This window comes from Schistocerca serialis, chromosome 11 (assembly GCF_023864345.2).
Source record: "Schistocerca serialis cubense isolate TAMUIC-IGC-003099 chromosome 11, iqSchSeri2.2, whole genome shotgun sequence".
In the NCBI taxonomy this organism is placed as follows: Eukaryota; Metazoa; Arthropoda; class Insecta; order Orthoptera; family Acrididae; genus Schistocerca; species Schistocerca serialis.
This window is the reverse complement of record NC_064648.1, coordinates 204,244,827-204,259,018: the sequence shown is the minus strand read 5'-3', so window position 1 is coordinate 204,259,018 and position 14,192 is coordinate 204,244,827. Positions and strand designations below refer to the sequence as shown.

Here is a 14,192-nt window from a genome sequence, read left to right as displayed (position 1 = left end):
GTGGTTTTGTTAATTTATATGTACATACTTCCAGTTATTGATCCTTTCAATAACACTAAGAACCAGCAATTAAAGAGCTCAGTGATGTGTAGTTTTCATTAATAGTGTTTAAAAAAAGTTAAATTACTTGTATGTATTTAACACTTCTCAATCCCTCCCAGTTGACTGACAGGTATGTGGACTTTCCCTGCTACTTAGCATTCTGTGCTGCCTGCACAATGCTCTGTTCCGAGAATGAGCCATGGCAATTAATACTATAAACAAATTGAATTCATGGTAATAGCTTGTTTGCTTCATTTCTTTATATTGTAGACATTTGTACCCTTCCAATGTGGTGATAGTTTTGAAATAGGCAAACTACTTCCTTGTAACATGGATTGGATTAGATTTACTTTCATTCAAATTTATTCCTAGTGAGGTCCTCCAGGATGTAAAACATGTCAGAAAAACAATACATAACAAATTTTTACAACTGAAACAAATAAGCTAATGTACCTTCCACAGATCCCAAGTGGAATAATATTTATAATAAAAATTATATGAAAGAATTTTCTCATTTACTGAGATTGCATTAATGCACTGAATTTAAAATTAAAACATTTATTTATAAGGTAGTAAACATATAATAGCACGACAATACTTATATACAATGAATACATTACTGCACTGAAATGGTGTACACACAAAATCAGATCAGTTGGTTCTACTGAGAAATTTATCAATGGAGTAGGAGTTTGCTACCAATAAATCTTTTAGGCTTCTCTTAAACTGAATCCTATTAGTTAGGCTTTTTATGGCTGCTGACACTTATTGGAAATGTGTTCCTGAATTCACTCTTTTCGTACAGGAGTGACTTCAAATTGTTAAGATTCTTCTTGTTTCTAGTGTCAATTCCATGAATTAAGCTGTTGGTTTCAAAGTGATATATTTTTAATGACAAACTTCATTAAGGAATAAATATATTGGGAAGCAGGATGTTCTCGAGTTAACACCACATAACTCTTACTGTAAGTTTTTGTGCCCAGAAAACTTCAGCTTGGCTTAATGATTACCGTATTTACTCGAATCTAAGCCGCACTTTTTCCTGATTTTGTAATCCAAAAAACCGCCTGCGGCTTAGAATCGAGTGCAAAGCAAGCGGGAGTTCTGAAAAATGTCGGTGGGTGCCGCCACAACTAACTTCTGCCGTCGAATATTTGTAGCGCCACACAGGCATGCTTTGTAGGGCACAAAGATAAATACTGGTACCAAAATCTCTGCGTCAGTAAGTAAATTAAAAAAAAAGGTGGAAGACGAGCCTTTTTCCTCCGCCCAGAATTTCGACCACTGCGTTTTAGTACATTATCCAACGAAGTAAATACAAATTCTGTATTGTTAATCTTCGAATGTAGCAGCATTTCAACGTACTACGAAAATCCGACTGGCAAGACTGTTTGGGATTTTTGTCAAAATGGCCAACTCTACGTTCTGCATTTTTTCTACCTCTGAGGAGAGATGGTTGCTAATAGGAGCTTTTATGAATTGTGAATAACATGTAGTATTCTCTTCGCCATAAGATTAATACGAATATACACTTTGCCATGTATTGTTTCGTGTTTGCTACTATCTCATTTACATCCTGTCTGCCTAATAAACTACGAAACTAGAGTGAGACAACAGCAAATGCGGAAGAATACATATCATGTCATGTTTATATTCGTATTATTCTTATGCCTGATAGTGATAGTCAGAAATGAAGCACGGCAACTGACTAGATTTTTAAATCTAAGATGACTCTAATTTCTGTGCAGAATGTAATGAACTAAATAGGCGCCTGCAAAGATTTTCAAACGGAGAAAAATTTTCGCTAAAATTTCGTTCAGATCATCTATCATACGCAGTCTATTATTTGGTTGTTGTTGATCATTATCAAAGAAAGTAGTAGTGTAACAAATGTTTCGCTAATGAGACTACTCCTCTCTATTTTTTATTTGTAAGCGGCGGTAGCGCGCACAAAAGCAAGCCACGCCGCGAGCGGCGACAGGCCGTAAACACGCACTATCAGAATGCAACAAACAATGCATGACACAGTGCAGTAATGCATTTTCAGCTTAGTGACGTAAACACCTATAACAAAGAGAACGGCACTTATCAGATCAAAGAAAAATAAGCAATCAATTCAAACCAGACGCAGCACGTGAAAAAGGAAGGGTACCCATATAAATACGGACGGAGCGCGTGACCCGTAGCAATGGCTACCTGGTAAACCGTAACTGCTAAGCTTACGACTCGAACCAAACTACTGCAGCTGTATCGTCATTCATTCGACCTAAATTGTCTCATATTACAACTAGGCGAACTTTGTTTCGATTTGGAGGTGCGACCGAAAACTTTTCTCTCCCCTTGATTTGTCTCACATTTCAGGTGCGGCTTAGATTCGGGAAAAATTTTTTTTCCTTGATTCAGTCTCATTTTTCAGGTGCGGCTTAGATTCGCGTAAATACGGTACCCCAAAAAATTCTGTATGACATTATGGAATGAAAGTAAGCATAGTATGCCAGCTTTTTCATTTTTATATCCCCTATGTCTGACAAAATTATCATTATAGGTTTGTTAAACTTCAGCAGTTCTGTGGTGTGCTCCTCCCAATTGAATTTATCAAGCTGTAATCCCAAGAATTTAACAGTGCCCACTTCTATCTGCTTGTCATCGTATGTTAAGCATATACTCGTGAGACACCCCTTAAGTTCTGAACTGCATGTAGTGTTTTTTCAAAGTTCAGTGACAATTGGCTAGGAACCAGTAATTAATACCCACAATTACGTTTTAACCAGTCTTTCTAAAACTACTCAATTTGCTATTTATTAAAATGTTTCATTGGCACACAAAACAAAATTGGCATCTCATTATGTTAATTACAAAAGGTAATACATATACACAAGAAAAAGTAAGGGCTGTAAGGAAAAACCTTGTAGGATCCCACATGTAATTAGCTCTAGGTTGAATGATACCTGATAGCTTAACACATTTATTTCCTAATAACACCCTTTTTTTTTCCTGCCAGAAATAAGATTTGAACCATTTTGTGGCATTTCCTGTTGCACCATAATATTGTAATTTACTCAAAAGGACATTGATTTAGTCAAATGCCTTTGACAGATAAAAATATACCAGTTGCCTGCAATTTTTTGTGTAATGAATTACATTTCACTAAATGTAGATTGCCTTCTCAATATCGGAACCATTTAGAAATCTGAACTGTGACTTTGACAGTATGTTATTTGTGATAAGGTGGTTATAAAGCCAATTGTACATAAACTTTCCTAAATTTTTTCCGAATGCTGGCAAAAGTGAAATTCAACAAATTTGATGAAATAGCATCTTTCTTCTTACAGTGGCTTAACTTCAGCATATTTCAACAATTCAGGAAACGTTCTGCTGATAAACAACTGGTTACACATAGCTTATTGTTACTCAACTCTGAATCACATTCTTTACTGAACTTTGATATTTCATCATACCCACTAGATATTTTTGTTTTTAAAGATTTTATGGACATTACTTCTGCTGGGGTACTGAGAATCAAATTCATATTATGAAAGTTACTTGAAATGTTTAGTCTGAGGTATTCCATAACATCTACAGAACCTAACAACCCAATCTTTTCAGTAACAGTTGTAAAATGTTTGGTAACATGTGTATTGTTTTGCAGAACTTTTTAACAATGCATCATTTACTCTTAATGCTATTCATCCTTTCTCTGGTTCTACCAGTCTTCTTCACTATATCCCATATGTCTTTATTTTATCTGCTGAGACTCTTTTCCTTGTAATATATTTGCTTTGATGTCCGTATTAGTCTTTAATATTTTGCAGTATTTCTTCTAATGTGCTGTAGCATCATCCAAACTGTTTTGGATTGACATTGTTTTACAAGATACCTTTATTCCTTAAGTAATCCATGGCTTGTTTGTGGACTTCGCTGTAACCTTGGTTAGTTTTGGGAAGTGTTACAATAAAGTAAGCACTTTTGCTAATAGTGTTGTATCTTTCTTTCATACCATGAGCACTATAAACATCACTCAAATGAATGTCTGAGTGTCCTAAAATCAATTTTTGGTTTAGAGATTACCCTCCTGAGCTCAGATTTAACATTTTATATCCTGATTAGTATTAATATTTAACACAAGGAACTGCAAGTCATGGTCTGAGAGGCCATTGACTACTGGTTTTCTATTATAATTTTGTTCATTGGACTTTTTCTATAAAGATATTAGCAATGGCTGTTTGCGAGCAATTGGCTAACCTAGTGAGGAGCTTTAGTGGAAATTAAGTCGAATGATTGTGTTAATAACACAAATAAGTTCTTATTGGGAGTCTTCAAGGAAATCTACATAGAGGTCACCAGTAACCACTATTTGTTTCTGGTTGTTAAATGGGCCAGTACAGCTTCAAGGTGTTTACAGATGAAAGTTACCTGCAGGTGCTTGATACACACTTAATATTATGAGAGATTTTCTGTGAAATTCTACTTATGTTGCACATGCTTCCATATGCTATTCTAGGCAAAGTTTGTGTCTGTTCTTAAATGACTGTGCCTGATGAATGTGGCAACTCCTTTCTCCATTTCTGACCTACAAAAGTGAGATGCTAACCTAAATCCTGTAACACTGAAAATATCTCCACCAGTGCTCACATGTAAGAAAGCTCTGGATAATTCCTTCATGCTGGTACATGGTGAGCACAGGCTTCACTTGAAACCTCTCCTGAAGTCTTTTATTAAAATGTTAGTTTTGGGGAGAAAAAGTGAACTACCATAAAACTTAAAACAGCAATATGAAGTTTTTAAAAAGTTAAAATTTTAATTTTAGTGTGGGCCAGTTTCAGAATTAGGGCAGAGAGAATGGCTAGCTAGTGGTCTAAATTCCAGGCTCTGAGGGCACACATTGAGAAGTGAGAAATACTGCTGAGTTTTTGGAATTCAGCTGTTTTTTCCCTGTGTGAAAAGTAAAGGTTCATTTCTGTAGGTGTTCCCTATTAGTGGAGGGTGATAAACTGTCTCCCCCCCCCCCCCCCTCCCCACTCCTCACCTTTCCCATCCAGTCACCCTTTCCTCCCTGAGGGAGGAAAAACGTTCTGAAAGCTGAGATAGTTTGTCACTACACATGTTAATTCCTAATACTTGAAATTTCACCACCTAGAAGCAAGTCCTGATCAAGAATTTTGCATTATTGTAATTTGTTTCAAATTTTCCTTTATGAGACTGCATTTAAAATACTTATTGATCCTTTTTTTAAAAGGAAAGCTTCCGACAAACTTAACTTTGAAACACACCTACTTAGAAACAGTCTAGGCCTTGAAAAGTAGCCATATGATTATTTAAAATGTTACTGAAATGTCATTGAGATTTTAAACGGCAGTACACGTGAAGTAAAATGGCTTACTTTTAAGTTCTGATTACAAATGTTACTATAGCAGTGTACTCACCTCAAAGTGAGGTGCAGTCTTTGTTCTGCACATATTGGCTTTTGTATGGAAAAGTCTAACATTGCCTTCCACAAGTGTTACAATGCAGCAGCAGCCTGTTTTTTCCTGCTTGTTTTGCTATGTTTCATCTCCTCCAAATTTCTCAAATGTTGAATGCTGCATTATCTCATTTGCAAGAAGTCTATCAAGCGAGTGGTTTCCCCCATGAGCATATTGCTGAGAGTTGGAACAGGAAAAATTCAGTTAGCCAGTGTTGTGCCTTTCTGGGAGAGTCCTCCAAAAATCTCTCGAAACTGGAATATTCCTCATTCCAGTTCAGTTTTGAGTGTTTCCAAAAATCCTTAAATATGAAACATATTTTAGCAGAATTACAAAAATATGAAAACCTTAAAATTACTCACATTTTGAGGACAAAGTGGCTCAGTTGGTCATGATACAAATAGTTGTGAACATAAGGGCTGCTAAGTCTATTCTCAGACCAGGAGGCAAGACTTGACAATACATTTCTCATGAAATTAAATGTCATGGACTGATCTCACATGCAACCAGTCCAGTTGCAATGATAGATGGCTCATACTTAGACATGTTGCTAATATTACTGTTTGGTTAGTAGTTACTGTGCAGATTTATTTTCTGTGGTGACATGACATCACATAAAACTGACAAATGTTAATCTCCAGGTAAGCCAAAAGATGCTACTGAGGGCTGCACATTGGACAAGAACTTGTTCAGTTGTCACGACAAGTTGAAATGTGTAGAAGTTGCCGAAGTCTGTGACGGAACCCCGCACTGCTTGGATGGTTCGGATGAAGGTCCCATGTGCCAGAAAAGTAAGCTGATCTGTAGTGGTTAAATTTTCTGTTCCCTCCTCATTTAACAGTTCAGCAGCAGTATAAAATGTTTCAGGTAAAGCATTGTGCCCCAACCAGGGCTGCAGCTTCAGGTGCCAGCCCACACCCAGTGGACCTGTCTGTGTCTGTCCAATGGGTTTCAACCTGGTAAATGAAAAGTACTGCTCAGGTAATGTGTAATTGGTTTCCCCTATTCAGTTTTAACTTGTCAAACTTGTGTATTAGCAGTATTTTTATACTTGGAATATTGTCTTGTCACTACATGTTACTTTTGTTAACCATAGCTATTTTAAGGTTTGTTTTTTCTCAAAGAATATACTTGCTGGTTTTGACTTCTGCTTCAGGTTTTGATTTAAAAAGATGTTTGAAAGGACTAAAGAAAAACACAAGTATGTGGTATCCTTAAGGCAAAAAGTAGAAAAATCCCAATTTTCAGTTTTACTAAATTGAAAAATCACTTAATTTTTCCAATCATAAATTCATATAGATAAAATATTTTAGCTCATTCTAAGTGAATCTCAAAACCCAGTTCTTCACAAGTGCAGAAGACTTACGTAGCTTAAGGGGGTACGACGTCAAACAGGCAGTCTTGGATCGGGAGAGATGCCACAGGACATTTTAATTTCCACTGTCTATACTTTCACAAATAAATTCATAAAACTTAGTCAGCATTACCAGGAAGGATTCAGGATTCACAATCATGGCAGTGGATTTCGTCATTTTTTCGCTTATGTTGGCTGCGTTTGTTGCTGTAAGTACACATTTCTTCATTAGAGATTCTTTGATGAATTTTGCACAGCATACAAACCATACTTACAGGTGTATGAAACTCCATAAATTATTTAATTTATGAAAAAATGAATGTGCTGTTAAATTTTAAACTTCATGCTTAGAAAAACTCAATTTATAGTTAATTATCTCAGTTTTTACCACAGTTTTTAATAGATTTCGAAAATTCTAGTTTCATACACCTGTAAGTGTGGTTTGTATGTTGTGCAAAATCCATCAAATCTCCCTTAATTATGAAGAAAATTGTACCTATAACAAATGCATCCTATGGTAAGCAAACAAAAGGTGCAGTAAAAATGTAAAAAATTATTTTATATTTTTTAACATTCACCACTAAAAGGGTAAATCTAGAATCCTTTCAGGTCATTCTGAAAATTTTATGAATTTGTTTTTAAAAGTATAGACAGTGGAAATTGAAAATTCCTGTGCGGTCTCTCCTGCTCAGTCATCCCATTTGACATCCTACCCCTTCTTAAAATAGCTGTGGCAGCAGACTTGTGAAACCTTCAAAGTAAGATGTTTATGTGTATAATGTTGGGACAATTTTAGAAATGATTGGAAATCATAAATTGTTCATTACTTCCCAAATTCTATAATCTCAAAAGTAAACAAAAATAAAATTAAGAAAATTGCCTTGTATTTCAAAGGATGGCTCACCCTATTTAGTCATCCTGATGATTTTCAAAGTGTCTGGCAAATTCTGGGACAGTGCCTCCATGGTAATGGCTAACAACTTATCCCTTTGTTCAACCTATGGGCATGCACGTTTGACTTCCATTGGTCATATTTAGCTGACAAATCTTACTGTAAAATCATCCCTTATTGGTAATATTTAATTTATTTCTTGTAAGAATATTTTCAGTAAACTTCCATTCATTGGTAAGTGTTAAGAGTGAGGCAGATGTAATGACCAGAATGTAACAGTCTGGTATTAAGCTAAAAAAAAAGGTAACCTACATATTACTGGAAAAGATATCTAATCAAAAACTAGACATTACCCTCTATTGTCATAGTGTTAGATAACGATGAATTTATCATCCATAAAATGGTAATTAGTTCATCCACCCTCTCCCTTGTTTAAAGTTTGGGGAGATGGAATGCTAAGGATTTAAATTGATTTACAATAGACATAATCCCTAGGATCACCACAGTGGAAACATGTCTTCAAAACATAGTTTGTAACTTAACAGAATGACTTTAGTAGCCTTAGAGGCCAAAGTAACGGAAGAATTTTAATTGTGAAACAATTTTTGTGAAGCTTCTGCAGAGGAAAACAGATCATAAAACATGTCTTTGTTTATATTATCATCAAAATGATGCAGATATTTGTATTGTCACTGAAATTTTCCAGACATTGACGAGTGCAAGATGTATGGCATATGCTCCCAGAAGTGCAGAAATACACACGGCAGCTATGAGTGTTTCTGTGACCAGGGCTACACCTTGCAGAGTGATAACCACACTTGCACTGTCAATGGTAAGTGCTTCCATAAAGTACACACTGATTTCTTCAGTGAGATTTGGCTGTGAGCAATTCCTTGATCCCCACCTGAAGTTTTCCCTCACTCTGTATACTAATGTCCTCATATTGCTTGTTCATAATTGTCTACTCACGTAAAGAATTTTTCTTCATAGCCACATTTGAAAACACTATGCACTTCACACTGTCCATGATTTCAGACCTTATAAAAAGCTGTCCCCCCCCCCCCCCCCCCCCCCCCCCACGCACGCGCTCCCCTTAAATGCATTCTGCACTATGTTTCCACTTCTGATCCTCTCTACCTCAAACTGTTTCTCATTCTGCAATCACTGCTAGATTTCTGTACTTGTCTTCATCACTTCTGTTACTTTTAGTGCCAATCTTCCAGCTAATGTCCTGTTGTTCAGACAAGGGTGTTGAAACTTGTTAACAGATTGTGTGTGGGACTGAGACATAAATTTCAGACATCTGCCTTTTGCAGGCAAGTGAATGAAATGTGTTGTAAAATACTTAGGAATTTCCCCTCCACATCTTTGTCTCAAAAAATGCAATTTTGATGTCTGTTATTGTAATCTAATCCTAGATACCATGCTTGCTAAGCAAAAATATTTTCATATACATTTTAAACACCTTTAGCCATTGATGGTTTAACAGCCTTAACATCACTGATTGTTTACTGAAACAAAAGGGTTGTCTAAAAGTTGCCAGATCCAAAGCTTAGCCATCAAGTGGCAGTCATTAAAATCTTTAAGATCAAATTTTAGAAAAGACTTTGCATATATTTGGTGTTTATAATCAAATTGCAGCTACTCTGTGGCCCAGTGTCAGCTGCAGTTTTCTTATGGCAGTGAAATGGGTGGGTATTTTAATGTTAATGTGAAATAGGTTTTTGCTGAAAACATTAAATTTTTGGCCAGCAGGTGCAAATCTGGCACTGCGAATGCAAGAAAATTCAGAAAGGTTTCCATATTTAGTGGTTTAGGAATGCAATGTAAGCTGAAAGTCATTGAGAACTGCCACTTGCACAATTTGTTCTGTATGAGTGCCAGAGGTCAGGATGCTGTACAGTGCCACACCTGGTGGTCAAAATTGGAACTCTTCCAAAAAAAATGGTTCAAAGCACTATGGGACTTGACTTCTGAGGTCATCAGTCCCCTAGACTTAGAACTACTTGAACCTAACTAACCTAAGGACATAAGACATCCATGCCCGAGGCAGGATTCGAACCTGCAACTGTAGCAGTCGGACTGTAGCACCTAGAACCTCTTAGCAAACCTGGCTGGTGGAACGCTTTCAAACGAAAACTGGTTCCACATTAGAATAGCTATCATTTTGTTGCTATATGATTACAGGCCACACTGGTTCTGACGTAACTTAATGGTTGGTTATAATTGAAGTGTAGCTACTCGGAGTACATCAGATTACCAGTTTGACCTACCCTTCTGACAAATTCATTCCTATCACAACTGAAACGGAAGTACTATGTCACTGCATAAAACAAAATTTGCTGTTTTATAACTCTTGTAAAACATCTAGCTTCATCATTTCATCACATTATTTTGAAGATGACAAGTTTTCGCAGTTGGTAGGAATTGAATGTGAAAATCCTATGCTAGCTCCTGTCGTCACAAAATCTTGCAAAATCATATAACTAACTTTGCAGCCATAGTTCACACTTGATCAGTGCCATTGATTTCAGCTTGAGTATCTGCCATAGTGTGGTTCAGCCTTTTGATTTTGGCCATCTTTGAGGCAGTTGTAATACATATTTATCCAAGAGTTGCTCACAGCATTGTCATTAGAACCATATTCCCACTTAATGTTGGTTCTTACTTGGATGTTGGCAGGCTTTTGGCAAAACTTGCAGTATTGCTTCTAAGTTTTAAAACTTAATTGGATTCGAATCAGATGAAGACATGTGACACCCTGTCACTGGACATTTACATACAGCTAATCTTATACCAGCATAGAGGAAAATAAACAGCTGCACAAAAATGCCTCCATCTGCACTCAATAGAACCTTTAAGTTCATGGTTTATGCAGGAAAGGAAGTATTTAGACATTTTGTACATAAGACTGGCTGATGGTTTTTAACCTTGTGAGATACCGTGAATGCTTGATAAATTTTCAAGATATGTTAAACATCACTGCAGTAATTTTGAATATCTGCAGGTTTGAAGTCATATGTCGAAGTAATTGTACTTACCCAAGCATCATTCTGAGCAGTGCATCAGTTGCCAGTTACTGGTGTAAAAGATATGAGAAAGGTCACTGACCACATATTACCTGTGAAATTGTTATATGCATCCTTAGAAGGGATTGCATTCTTTGCTCTGTCGTAACATCACACTAATCAGATTTTTCTGTACACCTTTAATAAGGTACATATTCCTTCATGGTCCACTGTGGTATTGCTCAGAATCTCCCAAGAGACTGCTTATTCAGTATCCCAAGTCTGGTTTATATGGTGACACTGTTGAATTTGGATTAAGTTTGTTAGTAAAAATCATGGCAGCCCCAAAGATTCAGGTACTTAAACAGTTAGGCAAAATCTTAAGCTGCCAACCAATACTTCTGTGGTATGTCCAGACAGTTTGTTTCTCAAGAAACAAGAATCTCACCTCTTACCTTATGCAAACAAAATGATTGTAGTTTAAGGTGGAAAAGATCTTTGCAAGCTTTCTCCTTATTTTTTAGTTTCCATGATGAAACAGCTGTTTACAGCTCAGTGATATCAATACCTAGCACATTAGATTGGCCAAAACTGTTCTGTTGGCTTGTGTTCGATGTAATCTTAATGTAACAAATAACCTAGTTTGATGTTGGCATAACTGCTGAATTTAAAGGTTCATTAATTTTCTTCATATCTCACCACCCACTGGGTAACACAAAATTTAACCATCCAGTTACAGAAAAGCTGTACCTCCCCTGTCATAACTAAGTTAGTATCAAAAATGGAAATGTCAAATTCTATCTTTACATGTACAATTTCCAGGTACTGTTGGAATTGTTACTGCATTCCAAGATATGAGAAATGGTTTGCTATGCAAAAACACTCATTGTGGACAAATTTTGGGGAAAAGTGCAGCTTATATGGACCAGTACTACATGAAATTAGGGTGTATAATGGGTCATAAAATCTGCAGCGTGATTTTGAGAGAGGAAAGAAGTTGGCTTTATTTCCAGAAAATTAATCTAACAAGATTCTATTCATAATCACTAGTGAAAGAATCATTGTCACTATCTTCTCATAGTGTAGTTCTCAGTACCATCTAGTTAATGTGATAAATTTTAAGGATTCTTTTCCACATCTGCTTGTGGAGTATGGAGAATCGTGCATATTTCACCCACTCACATATCTGGGATGAATCTGGCTGTTAAATTTTTCACTCAGTGTGAACTTGACATTTTAATCAGCCATCCATTACGCATATTGCTGTTAAAGTGCAGCTTTGAATGACTGATTACTCTGTATGTGTAGCGGTTGTAGGACAGATGTTAGACCTCCTGGGATGGGCAAGTTTTCTCTTTCATAGCTTATCTTGGACTTCCTCAGTACAGTCCATGAAAGCTTTCCAGGAGAAACATGATCATCTTTGCTTCTCATTGCCAACAGTTCATTTCACAATGCTAGATTCCCATTTGGAGTTGTGTTGTAGAATGACATATCAGAATAGACATGGCATTTGATTCACGTTACCAGGTTGATGAATGTTCGCAATGCAAATTTATCGTGTGGCGATGAAAATTCCCTACTTTCCCTTGTCATGATCAAAAAGCCATTAACAGTAGTTTTCTCCAGAAATTTCATTGATCTGATAGAATTTGTTATACGGATGTCAACTTTCTTGGACAATGATGGCTAAAAGGAATTAAAATTTGTGCCACAGCTGGGACTTGAACCCTGTCTCCTGTTTGTGCTGATTTGCTAACCATTACATCACAGTAGCAGTGTGACAAATACAGGTGCAGATTACCTTAGGTGAATGCTCTAACTACTGTGAACTTAACTTCATACCTTCATTGGCCCTTTCAGAGGGCAAAATGGGCTGGAGGTGTGAATAAGTTTGTGTTAGGTATGGCATTGGAATAGGGTAGTAGGAACGGCTGTTAACCAAACTGCTACAGTGACTCGATGGTTAGCACATCTGCTTGGCAGGCAAGAGACCCAGGATTAAGTACTGGCTATGGCACAAATTGTTTCTTTGGCTAAAGCCAGTGCTAGTGCACACATTCCACTAATGCATCCATATCTCTCTCTCTCTCTCTCTCTCTCTCTCTCTCTCTCTCTCTCTCTCTCTCTCCTCTGCAAATTGTACTTTCTTATTGTTGCAGTTTCCAATATTCTCTTCACTTTGTGTGCTCTTGACATGCCAGACTGAGGCTGAAACACTATAGTAATCATATAATAGAATCCATCGTAGAGTGTAGCAACACCAGTCTTACTGCAGTTTCTTCCGCACCCCCCATTTTCATTCTTAACCCCAGGAAAAGTATGTGCAGATAATTGATGTGTATACAGCATTTTGAATATAATCTACAATTCAGATTATTTTAAATAAGATACTAGTATGCTTTGTAGATATTGTAATATTTTGAGAAATAACGGCATTATTTCTTGCTATTATGCGCAGAAGGAGAAGCTGTCTTGCTGTTTTCAACAAAGACCGAAGTTCGGGTTTACTTCATGCGGAACGAGGTGTACAGGTTGGTGGCAGACGGGCAGCAGCATGTGGCGGGAGTGGCTTATGACGGATTGTACGTCTACTGGACGAGTGTCCGCAATGGAGAAGAGGCCATCGTCCGGAGCAACCACGATGGCTCCATTACTGATGTGCTCGTGTCTTCAGGCAAGTATGACACACAGATCAGCCTGCTAGTTTCATCCTTTGTGTTGGATGTTCGAGATTCTCTGTCATGCAGAGGATTTTGGAAAAATGCTAGAGGGAACTGATATTCTCCCTGCAGACCCTAAATCTGGGGCAATTCAGGACATGAGGCAAAATTAATGTGAACATGCCAAAGTGCATGAAATTCATAGGATGTAGTAAAGTAAAACAACCTGCAGGTCTTTCTTGTTGGTTACACTACTGCATTGGTCTAAAACTACTTACAATTCTTTTTTCTGTTCACCAGGTCAACACAAATTTTAAGTACCTGGAAAAGTCTTAGGGTGCTGATAAACCCTTGTTGTCATAGTGTCAACTACTTTGATGTGCAGTCAAAGAATCAGACAGGTGTTGGAAACCCACATAGAGAATTTTAGGAAGGTATGATTAATCTATGGCTGCATATAGGATTCTCACATGACCCATCCTTGAGTCTGCTAGAGTGCTTGGATCCTCCCCAGATGAAAGAAGTTGTCAACTGCAGAAGGATTCTACCATCCGTCCCAACATAGTCTGTGTAAGGAAATTAGGGCACATAGTGGGGTATTTTCAGTCAATTCCCCCCTTTACTGTTTGTGAGTGAAACAGGAAATGAAAAGGCTTGTATTGGTTCAGGTTATCCTACGCCATGCACTGTATGGCAGCTTGTGGAGTATGTATGTAGGTGTAGAAACTGAAGTAAAAAAATTAAAGTATAACGAATAGGGAAAAATTACAA

At 37.1% G+C, this 14,192-nt stretch overlaps 1 protein-coding gene across 1 annotated transcript in view; it reads left to right on the top strand.

The window, feature by feature from the left end:
* Nucleotides 1-14,192, top strand: part of LOC126426655 (vitellogenin receptor-like) — a 155,988-nt gene that overhangs the window by 44,829 nt on the left and 96,967 nt on the right. Inside the window, exons 8-13 of the mRNA XM_050088541.1 lie at nt 5,541-5,707; nt 5,875-5,950; nt 6,146-6,295; nt 6,372-6,485; nt 8,457-8,582; nt 13,220-13,435. Of these exons, the coding sequence (XP_049944498.1) occupies nt 5,541-5,707; nt 5,875-5,950; nt 6,146-6,295; nt 6,372-6,485; nt 8,457-8,582; nt 13,220-13,435 (849 nt within the window). The remainder of the gene's footprint in view (nt 1-5,540; nt 5,708-5,874; nt 5,951-6,145; nt 6,296-6,371; nt 6,486-8,456; nt 8,583-13,219; nt 13,436-14,192) is intronic.